The 12,146-nt window shown below is 28.2% G+C and overlaps 2 protein-coding genes across 3 annotated transcripts; one reads left to right on the top strand and one right to left on the bottom strand.

The window, feature by feature from the left end:
- The first annotated feature begins 4,590 nt into the window (after positions 1–4,590).
- Positions 4,591–5,924, top strand: LOC113549404 (uncharacterized protein C15orf61 homolog). The gene is made up of 2 exons (XM_026950681.1): positions 4,591–4,927; positions 5,740–5,924. Exons 1-2 carry the CDS (start codon positions 4,627–4,629, stop codon positions 5,865–5,867), a joined length of 429 nt encoding a protein of 142 aa, XP_026806482.1. The 5' UTR covers positions 4,591–4,626; the 3' UTR covers positions 5,868–5,924.
- A 342-nt stretch (positions 5,925–6,266) lies between these two features.
- On the bottom strand, positions 6,267–12,146 carry LOC113560425 (protein spartin). 2 transcript variants are annotated; one of them, XM_026966288.1, is made up of 8 exons: positions 11,939–12,146; positions 8,479–8,594; positions 8,245–8,377; positions 8,054–8,184; positions 7,652–7,980; positions 7,103–7,573; positions 6,787–7,039; positions 6,267–6,715 (listed from the first exon to the last, which is right to left on the bottom strand). In XM_026966288.1, the coding sequence occupies exons 3-8, from the start codon at positions 8,359–8,361 to the stop codon at positions 6,556–6,558; spliced, it is 1,461 nt and encodes a 486-aa protein (XP_026822089.1). In that variant the 5' UTR covers positions 8,362–8,377; positions 8,479–8,594; positions 11,939–12,146; the 3' UTR covers positions 6,267–6,555. The 2 variants fall into 2 exon arrangements, with proteins under 2 accessions (XP_026822089.1, XP_026822090.1); XM_026966289.1 differs by lacking the exon at positions 11,939–12,146 and adding an exon at positions 8,671–8,689.

The following is a 12,146-nucleotide window of genomic DNA, read 5'->3' as shown; positions in this document are numbered from 1 at the left end:
TACACCATTGATTAAATAATATACTAAGTGTATTTAATCATTGCTTATACTCTACATTCCTACTTTAAACTTTTTAAGTTTAAATATATTTTATCATGTGCGCAGCTAGACGCGCAGTCATTAATCGCAATAATACAGCTACTGTAGTTCTGTTCGCAAGGTTGTCCGTCATAAAATGACGGTCGTCACTCGTCATTCGCCAGTTAATATTTGGTTTCTATGGGTTGAACAGTTCCGAGTCGTCCGACGCATGGTGCTATTTGGCGGGAGGGTCACCTATTTAGCATCCCTAGTTTTGAAATTTACATCCACGTAATTTATTCTTGTTCTATGTTATTAGTATTTATGTATTATTAATAATATTTACAGAGACATGCAACATCCTTATTAAATATTATGTGATTATTGAACAATGTGAGGGACTGAGGGAGGGAGTTATTTTGCTTGTTATGATCACAAGACTCTACCAAAAAAAAGGTAACAAAGTGGGTACCGCTCTACTGACTGCTGTACGCCTGTACATTAGGTATCGAGTGGATGGATCACTATAGTCTATAATAGTCAGGACCTGATTTAATAAAATTAGGGCCAAGTGCACAATTTTTTTGGGGGCCCTCAAGTCAAAACAATGTTCTAGAAAAAATCTATATAAAGGGAGAGGGAATGTTGATAACAAAAAAAAAATATTTATATTTTAAAAGCATAGAGTATACTCTTTATGGTTAAAAGTGTTAAATGCCAAAATACCTATCTCAAAACTTTTAAAATATTTGTACGTTATTTCATGTACTATAAATACAATTTAGTTACTTGATCTAGTAAATTAAGGACAATGAAAAGATAATACTAATTAAATAATATAACAAAATTATTCTATATTAAAATATTAAAAATATTCAAGGATTTTATTATATGAATTTAAATTAAAATTATAAAATTTCAGTCTTCCATAAGATTATAAAAATGGAAAATAACTTATTAATTTAATAATTTATTTTATATAATTAAAATAAAATAAAAATGTTCTATAATTTCTATTTTTATAACATTTTATCATAAAAAAGCTTAAATTAGTTATTAGGTAATAAATATTTCCGATGTTCAAACAATTTTCTATTATTATTATTTTAATATTTTGTGATGATAACTGATTAGCACTGGGGTGTGGAATGACAAAAATAACCAAAATTCAACTGACAATTTAATGATAAGAATATGCTAAACTTTGAACATTGACAGTTGGTATTATATTTTAAAAATACATTTTTGTGGAATTAATTTAAAAAAAAAACAATTTTCTATAACTTACAGAACCCGGGGGCCCCCAGAAATTGGGGGCCAAGTGCAAGTGCGCTCCACCTGCACTTGCATAAATCAGGGTCTGATAATAGTCTAGCCAGTCTAAGTGTGTTAAATTTATAACTATTACTTTAATATAACTAACGGACAATCGATCAATTTTACTGCTGTAGCAATAATCGTCTATTGTATCTAAATTGACAATTTTAAATATTACTGCTATAGTGGTATTATAGCAGTATTCTAAATACTAAATATTTTCTAAAAAGTGGCATTACTTATTATTGTAATAGCAATAATATTTCCAATGGTTTTTTATGAAAAGGAAGTTGTGTTGCCCATATTAAGCATACCTATTGCGCATTTAGCACTATCGATTATTATAGATAATTATTTGCGTTCTATTTATATATTCACATGGTACTCTCAAGTGACAGATTAAAGCATGATTGAACAAAATGGTACTTTCAAAGTTTCAATTGTTCGTCAACGTTCATAAAAATAATTCTGAGCGGAAACTGTTTATCAACCCATTGTACCAAGACTAAGTAATGTTTTTTTTGATAAGAGTATTAAAAAGTAAAGTAATTTATTTTAGTTTTTATTGATAAAATTTTTTCTAAAATATTTAATTATTATAATACTATAATTAATTATACCACATCTATTAAATCAATTTAACAAAAAAAAATTTAATAACATCTTTTTGTAAGTACCGTAAAACAATAAAAAAAGATTCATAGTAGGTATCTATAAATAGATAATATTTTAAAATAAATCAAAAATGTTATTGCTAATAGAAAAATTCATAGTAATATAAAATATTAAAATACATAAAAGCTTAAGATCCCAAGAATACCTAATATTTTTAAATTATAACAAATAATCCTTTAAATAATTAACTTCGTCCATATTGGAACTTAAAATGTTTAAAAATAATAATAGTCTTCAATTCTTCATGTAGATTTTATAATTTTAGTATAAACTATCTATAAAGAATTTTGTATTACATTTTCAAAACATAGGTAGGTACAAAAAAAAAGTTTTTATGAAGTTTAACAACAAAATAGTTATTTTTTACGATTTTCATGATTCGTCAAAATTGTTACTTCAAATGCATATAAAATAAATTGTAATTAGTTTTGTATTTTTATTATTTTTTTATAAATATAAGAATCACTTGTAAGATCTTAAATTAAATTTTCAACAATTTTGACCCTGCAAATAATTATTTATTGACACCTATAGAAAAAATTGATAAAAATTGAAAATTTCTCATGTTTATAAATAACTCATAGTGTTTTGATTTTTTTGAATGAAAGATAATTTTGAAAATTTTCTCGTATAATGAAAATAATAATATCAACATTTATTTGATGAAATTGTCAAATACTTACATATCGTTATTTTTGTTTGAAATATAATAAAATATCAAAAATTGTTCGAAGAAAAATAATTATTTTATGGGTGAATATTGAATGTGGTCATAGATATTGTATGTTTTTTAATTGAAAAATTAACAACTTATGAGAAATTTTGTATTAGATTTTCAATATTTTGAACATTTTATCTATACGACTACGTTCAGTTGTTTTTGGGTTACATAAGAAAAAAAATTAATTTTGTCTAAAATTATAGTTGCATAAAAATTTCTATTTTTTTAAATTTTTTTATTTGTTTTTCTGGGAATTTTTAAGTTTGACCTCTTTAAAGTATAAGCTAAATCCAAATTGGTATCCACTATCCAGATATCCTAAACTACCCCTATTTTTTTGACAATTAAAACATTTTATCAACGACTTATGTGTACTAACTAACTAACTATACGAACACAAAAAAAAAATATCACGATAAAATCAATACATCATCGCTTCGTTTAGAATCCAAAATTAGGGGCTTCAGTTTTTTCATTGAATTTACTTCCCTGATTGTAGGACGGTTTACTTCGTCGAAACGTTAGATAATTTATTAATTATTTTAAAACGTAATTTAAAATAATGATCACATCATGCTTATGAAAGTACAAACTATAAAGTAATAACTAATAAGGTATAAACGTATAACTGTCATAAGTAGGGTTCGGGTTTTATAATAGAGCTACCAAATATTTGGCTGGAGCATAGACTGGTAGTCCTATCTCCTAAGAGTAAACTATTTACCACAGAAGCAACAATAAAATTGTTTGAGGTTTGAATGGTTTGATATGATGAGTAATGTTGTATTTATGTGGAATCTTTTAAATAATTTAGAGGCTTGACTAGGGATGCTCATTATTTTTAGGTCATTGTGTAGGGTTTGATTACTTACGTATCATGATGGGGTATTGATTATTGTTCTGAGGGATATTGATTGGAATGCCTGTATGATTTTTATATTTGAGTTTTTGGAAGCTCCCCAGAAATTAATTTCATAAGAAGCCAAGGAAAGAGAAGCAGTTTGTAAATTAATATTTTTTTTCCAAGAGGTAGTTTTGATAGTAAGGTAAGGTCATAGTTGGTGTAGTCTCTGGTTAAGTGATTTCCTTTTTGTTTTTATATGGGTTGCCCATGTGAGGCGTCTATCTAGCCTAGATAATCTAGGTACATTCCGAGATATTTTACTGACTGAGCAGATGATGTAAACTAAAGGGCAATCTCGGGGACGTAATGTAAAAGTTATGTGAATTATTTCGATTCATTTATTTTTATTTTCCATTTAATTAACTAACTTTGTAATTCATTAAGATGGTTCTGGAGGTGAAGGGATGCTGTGTCCGGATTTTGACCAGAGGCTATTATATTCGTATAGTCTGCAAAAGTTCTAAGAGTTATGGCATCGTTTGTGGAATATTTGAGGTGTAGATTGTACATTTGGTGCGAGGATTCTTCCTTGGGGTACTCCGGCATTAATTAATGATATTCAGAAAAAGTGTCGTTAGAAAAAACTGAAAACTAAATACAAAAAAAGACAATGGCAGTATGGTACATGTTAAAAATCTGTCTCTCGAGAACTGAAGATCAAAAATTCTAAACTTACTATTACTTATTTACTAGCAAGCTACCATCATGACATCACGTGGTAACGTATAATAGTTAATAACCTTGTCATGTGGACAGGCCAATGCGAATAAATAGTTCGATACACGAATACCATAGAGTAATTACTCTATGACGAATACATAATTTATTTATTATTTTTTAATCGTAGTTCGACAGTCTTATCGATTTTTATTCATGTTTCTGTATCACTAAAAACTTAGTTTATTTATCACACTATCACACTTATCATCAGTTATCAGTTTATCATCTTTGGTCTATTACTCTATTCGAGATTTTGAGACGACAGACAATGTCGAATGTTTTGCAAAGACTTTTCGGTCGACACCGGCTCCCTCTTGCTTCGACCGTTCTCACGAATTATTTGCGACAAACTAATGAGCCACCGTGGACATCATTTTTTGTCAAATACACTTCGGTAATCGACGACCAACGTGGTCGGTCGCACTTCAATTGGAAAACTGGTGACTCGAACTATCACGTTTTACGCTCCGGCTGTTTCCCGTATATAAAGTACCATTGCACCAAAAGACCGTACAAAGATCTGCGAGTAGATGACCGATTGTTTAGTTTTTTAAAAATCATCAACTTGGGTGAGCAAGCGACAGTTTAAACTTATAAGAACTTAATAGGTTAGGACACTTTAGGTCTTAACATACGGTGTTTTTACAATTTGGAAAAATATAAAAAAAAATTTATAAAACCTAATACATTATTTGTTGTCGACTTCAGATTTAATCAACAGTTTGAATATTAACATCTTAATAATTACAGTGATAAATCAATACCAATACCAATGTTATAGACTATAGTTAGATAATTTAAGAATCAAAAGTCCAACAGGTTTTTATCCAATTTAAGTATTACTTTTATGAAATTATTCATTGTATTCTATTTATACATCATAATAAGCTTAATGCAATATTCAATATTGTATATTATGTTTAACTTTAACAATTAAGTAACCATGGTAACATTCAATGGTCATGACTTCATGAGTAAGTTTTACGTAAGTAAATGTTTAATGCCTTGATTTAAAATTGAAATGAAATTTATTACCTAAAGATTATGTATAACAATCAAACTTAAAGCATTAAATTATTCTACTGATATTCGTAATAAATAATACTTATCATTTTCATTCTTTCCGTGTATTTCTAATTTACTTATTTAATAAATTTTACTATTTAAAGATGATTTATGCTTTTAAGCATTTCCATCAACTAAACATACACAACTGATTTATTTAATATTCTTACTAAATATTTGCAACATGGGTAAATTCTAGAAATTTATTACTTGAAGAATAACCTTTAGTATTGGCTTATGTACCTATTGTGTAATTACTTATTAATGTAATGGTTTTTTAGACACTTTATTATTATTAAATAATGTAATTTTTCAGGTATACCATTGTTTTTGTATGGTTTATCTGCTGTTTTTATGATTTCATATAAAGAAATAGTGAAGACACCTAAAGGAGATGTTTATATTTATTTTCTTTTAAAAGAAGACAAAGGCTCAATGCATTAAAATATTTTTTAATTAAAATGTAGGTTGTATGTTTTAGATGAAACTGAAATGAATTTTGTAACTTTCTAAATTATCTAGTTATTTAATTTAAGTATTAAACATATGATAAATAATGTTTATAAAATAATATAAATTATTATAAATATGTAATTATCTTGTGTTATTTATATTATAAGTTGTAATATAATTTAAAAAATATTTAGTTAAAATTTAGTCTTCCATTTAAACATATTTTTAAAGATATTACAAACAATATAAAACATGTATTTCCTGGTTACTAATAATTATTTACTATAATAAAAAATAATGGTCAAGTTATCATGTTGAAGGAAAAAGTAATACAAATTTATTTTATAAAAATTATTTTATGCATTTTATAAAAATATATACCAATAACCAACAATAATATCTCTAACAATTCAAATCCAGTATAACATTGTATATACTATAAAGTATTAATAATATAATTTATAGTACTTAACTAATATAGTAATATGATTGATAAGCAATAAATTGCTAAGTTTTATCCAAACTTAGTCTTTTAAGATGTAACATAAAAAAAATAATTATAATAATACACCTATTATATCTATTCTTTTTGTATGAAATAAATTATTTTGCTTTAACAATTCTAATCACAATAAGGCTTCATATTTATAGGTTAGGTGAACTAGTCACAAAAAATATTTTAATCATTTTCTGGTATCATCATGGCACGTCCAGTTTCTTTAACAGTAGATTTGATGATATTTTTCGGACCAAACTCTTTCACACTTCTAGTGAATCGTAATCCATGGCCAACTGTTTCAAATGTATCTTGAGTCACTTCACTAACATGATTGCCGAACCTATCAAATATTTTATCAAATTAAAAAACTTCTCTAACATTGTTAATATAATATATTAACATTTAGCTTACTTATGATGAACTATAAGCACTGTGTTGTTTGAAATACTGTTACCCAGCATTATTCCAGATTTTTCAAGTCCATCATAGACGATGCTAAAGCCTTCAATAGCACCTGCTGCTATATCAAATACATTTGTCATTTTCTCGGAAGCTTCATTTTTGTCCATATTAGTAACACCCGTCAAAATCTTAGTTCCACCTTTATGAACATGTGGAGCTAGGAATTTTCCAACAACACATGATGCTGTACCTATTTTTCCAGCTGAATAAAAACATGTTAATATCAATTTCAAATTAAATAACTTAATCTTATATTATATCATACCAACATAGCATGTTACATCTGCAGCAGTACTTGTCACGTTTTTAGCAACTTTAACTCCTTTTTTCATGGGAGAGCAAACATTTGTATCACTTTGAGAAGGATTAATGTAATTTAGTAAACCAGGAGTAGAGTTATTCATGAAATTTGATGTTTTTTCAGCACCCTTCACTAGTCCATTTGATATAAAAGTAGCTCCTTTAACAATGTGCGCTGAAATGTTGTGACCTTTTTCTCGGGCCTTTCCAGACTGTTTTCTTAATGATTTTTTTAATATATCTTCTAAAACATCAGTGAAAAGTTCCAAATGTTCAGGAAGAACTAACACACCAATAGCTGAGTTTCTGTTTTCGATATCAGGAAACAAAAACGCCCCATATTCTGTTCGAAGACATGGTGAACTATTGGCAACAAGTGGATAGTAAATATCTTCAATACAAAGGAAATATCGCTGTGTGTTTTCTGAATTTGTACCTAAACAAAAAAGTAATATTATATTTTTAAGTAATTATAATCTTTACTAAATTGAATAACATTTTATTATGTAATTACCTTCGAGCATAAATATTTTAACATTTGATTTCTCTGATGGTGATGTTACTTGACCATCATTAGTAATGAAAAATACCTGTGAATTATCACAGCTAATTAATAGGATTGCCATTGAACTCTGCTCAATGTCTACACGTAAATCACTGAGCATTGCTGATAACTGATTGTATGAAACTGGAGGATCTAATGTTTCGGAAATATTGGATTGTTCTTCATCAGAACGTGTGGCTTCTTGATAAGATGGCGGACTTTGCATAGGTCTACAGTCTACAGCCATATTTGAACCACTATCCCTTTGCAACTCAACAATACGGTTTAAAATCTCTTTTCTGAAACAAACATGTTGTATTGTTGTTACAAACTTATAACACAATATGAACTGTAATAATAGTGTACTCTTACTTTTCAGTCTTCAAATATTGCAGTATATTTTCAACCTCTGTCCATTCAAGACTTAGGTCGGTAGGACGTGTCAGTGGAACTGAGTAGACATTGTCGATGATATTTAGACACTGTTCATACTCCAGCAAAGCCTACAAATAAACGATACCAGTAAGTATAGTTTAATAATATTAGAACAAAGATGGACTCACCAGGTTCGTTTTGCCTTGGGTCTCTAGATTTCTGGCTTCACGCAAAGTGGCAAAAAATTTGTCAGTGGCAGATTTCACGCGGCTATATAATTCAGCGGTTTCGGTCTGATCGGCCATATCTTCGAGAATCTGACTGTAAGATTAAGTACAAAATAAAAATAAAATCGACGTCGTTAACGACTAAAATCGAATGTCGTAAATTTGCGATAAATAATATTCAAGACGACTGTTTACCTACTGACGATGAGAAAGAAATGAAAGCTGAGTTATCTCAACAGTTAGATTAACTATTGTGAAATGATTTGTAATGATTCAATCTGCGTTCTTTGACCTCGCTCGGACGAAAAACGCTGAAAATTGAAAAATTTTTGATTATCAGTTTCGGCCTCTGATCAGTGATAACACGCGACTAAGCGCGAGTCATACTTATAGAACACTCATGGTTGCGATTAATGATTATCATTGAATATTTTATATTTTTATTTTAATATTCAATATTTTGATACTATTTTTGATGTATGACTCGTCATCCACGACGTCATTTTTGCTCGCTGGTGTAGTAATACAAAAACGTATTATCGTTGAAAACGCAACGTAGGTATGATTAATAAAAATTATTAACATGTATATATAAGTTTATAACTACAGACATACATTCTACAGTTGAATAACTTTGTAGTACAACAAAACTTAGGTAATAAAGAGATTCATTTAATTAGGATTTTGTTCAAGGCCGTAACTAGAAATTAATTTCGGGAGGGGTTTAAGCTAAAATATTGTGTTCTAATTTTATTATAGTATTATAAAGGTATTTTACAACTACGTAATATAACACGAAAAAATTTCGGTGGGGGAGGGGAGCGGTTAACTCTCCCCTAGGTACGGCCTTGAGTTTGTTTATGTGGGATGGTGGGGAAATATTTTTCAAAATAATATTAATTAATAAATTGATTATTAATTTATCATAATCAGGCGCGGATTTAGGGGGGGATATGGATGCTTGGACACCAACAAAATACAATTATATTATAAATTACTATAAATGTAAAAAATTAATGTTATCTTTAAGTTTAAACCCTAAAATGGTAATATACGTAAATTTTACGAATATGTCATATATAAAATGTGGTAACTTTGTTTATATTTCTTATATCGTTTCGTGAATTTAGATATGTTTTTATGAGTGAATTGAGCATATTTGTTGATAATTGTATTGTTCTATTTTACCTCAAAAACTGTGTACGATAACATCTACAAAAAAACTATACGTAAATTTTACGCATGTTTACCTACACGTACAAAAGGGTATATGTAAACACACGGTATTTTCCATTTCAAAAACTCATTTTTTATAATTTTAAAGTACGCTAATACGGCATTTTTTATTGTTTTAATTTTTTATTATTTAGTTTTATATAGGTACTATTATGTTGTAAATTGTAAAAATAAGTACAAAAAAGTTTCGAATTTTATTTTATTTGTTTTACTGGGTTTATATTTTTTGATGTGATGTTAACTGAATACATTTGAATAAAAATAGTATGGACAAGATTTGACAAGTGTTTAATTCTAAATATATGGTAATTATATAACTAAAAACAAATAAGCGTAAATTTTACGTATCATTACCTATAGTGATACATAAATTATCGTTACTATTCTAGGGTTTATTATTTGATAAATACTATAATAATGTTTGGAAAAAAAGTTAACTCTAATAAATTTAATAGAATGTAGAAAGATATAACATTTTTTTTGCAAGCTCTTGTATTAACATTTTCTGGATCCGCGCCTGATCATAATGAACAATAAGTGTAGGTAACTAGTGAGTACATACTACATCAACTTCCTAATGAATAAAATACTAAATAGTAGGTATACAATATAGCGATTAGCTGAGTAGATAGGTGTTTACTGTTTATATTAAAAATATTTGCACAAAAAAAAACATTGTGTATTTGTCTAAAACCTACGAGTATCAGGTAGTAATACTATAAACGCCCAGAATGTGGTTTTGTAAACAAATTTATTGCGTCTTCTGTTTTTGCATTAATTTTACAATGAATATTTAATAACGTTAACCTATTTAAATTAATATCTTTTATTGTCGTTACTCGTTCTCAAATACGAATAATTATTTATAAACAAGGAAAAACGTACTCACAAGTTTTACTTCATAACTTAAAATATAGCTGTACAGGTATTAAAAAATAGTATCTATAGTTTATTAATACTTAATTGAGGTTTGATAAATTCCCACACAAAACACGTCAAATGGTTGTATAATTACATTGGCTTAATGGTCAGTTACAACTTGAATGAAATACATACAGACAACAGACGTTATCTTGAAAATATTCAGTGGTATACCTACGCCTAAATTATTGGCAGAATATGAGTTGAGGAGATTTTTCCCCACCACTTGTCCGTCTATTTTTCTACATTTCTTCGTAAAATAATTTGTATTTTTTTTTTATTTGACTCGTAAACAGTATCTACTAGGTTGCACACCATGATTTTCATGAGTACACGTATAAAGGAAAAATTAGGAGATGGGTACTAGGCCACTAGGGTACATGTTGTGTACTCGTGTACCTTTCACTACATTATATCTATATCATTGTGACACTGTATACGCAATAGTAAATAGTTAATAGACTAATAGTTTCTATTCGAAGATCAAATTAAATATATATTGTATTTTTTGTTGGTATTCGCACAAATGCGAATGTATGACAGTGGCGGTCAAATGAGGGGGGATAGATCCCCATGACATATTTTCTTTAATATTTATAACAATTCAATTTATGTATATTATTGTACTATAATGTCAATGTATTAATATTTGTTTTATTTTTTTCTCAAAATAATGCCTATGAGCGTATATTATTATTATCTAGATTCTAGACTCACTCTAAGAACAAGGCGTTATTATTATTAATATTTAGTTGCTTATATATATATACGGGAATTACTCCGCTCGATGATTGTGAATATTTAATAAAAATTAATAACACACTATTCTCACTTGTAATAAATAAAGTACTAATTTACCTTAATTTAAAAAATTGATATTAGACATAAGTGCATAACCATAAATTATATTTTAATGATTAAGTAGTGGATAATAAAAAAATCAGCCACACCCCCCTCCCCCCATGACAAGATCATTTGACCGCCACTGGTATATGAATATGATATAAAATAGTAACATATCTACTTATAGCTATATCATGATATCATATTATAATATATATAATCTTAAGTTAACTATTTAGAATTATCGTTATCTTTATTAACTATGACCTAAAATAATATGTACAATCAATTTGGTTGAATTCAGTAGGTATACTTGTTGATGATTAAAAATTGGGTTTAAGAAGTTTAAGAGTTGTTTGTTTTTATTCGTGTAGGAACTAAAACATTGTCGTTTCTATGGGTGATTTTTACCTGCTATATCTACGGGAATTTACATTTTACTCTGTTAACCTATATGGGTTGTAGGACACTTTGTAGGGTCACATAGAAACAAGAATATACGTCATTTCGACGTGTGTCAGATGGACGCGGTCATTTGGACGAATGAAAATTGGGCGCATGCGTCAATTTGGCACATGCAATTTTGACGAGGTCACTTTTAGACACGAGTTAATGTTGACGCAAAACAAAAATAAAATATATATAACATACATACTAGCCTTAAATTTCCATATCACTGGTTTTTTACATGTTATTAATGTCGAAAATGCATTATGCCAGCCCTCAATACTGTTATTGGTCCCCGGTAAATCATGTTGAAAACGTTCTGAACAGTTCCATATTTCGATATAGGATATTGTGGTTGTTTACGTCGACCTCTCCTGTCCAAAATTCCGATCCACGTATATATATGTGACTATATA

The sequence above is a fragment of the Rhopalosiphum maidis genome, chromosome 1 (genome assembly GCF_003676215.2).
Source record: "Rhopalosiphum maidis isolate BTI-1 chromosome 1, ASM367621v3, whole genome shotgun sequence".
In the NCBI taxonomy this organism is placed as follows: domain Eukaryota; kingdom Metazoa; phylum Arthropoda; class Insecta; order Hemiptera; family Aphididae; genus Rhopalosiphum; species Rhopalosiphum maidis.
Note: the sequence above shows the minus strand (reverse complement) of the source record. Positions and strands in the feature narration are given on the sequence as shown.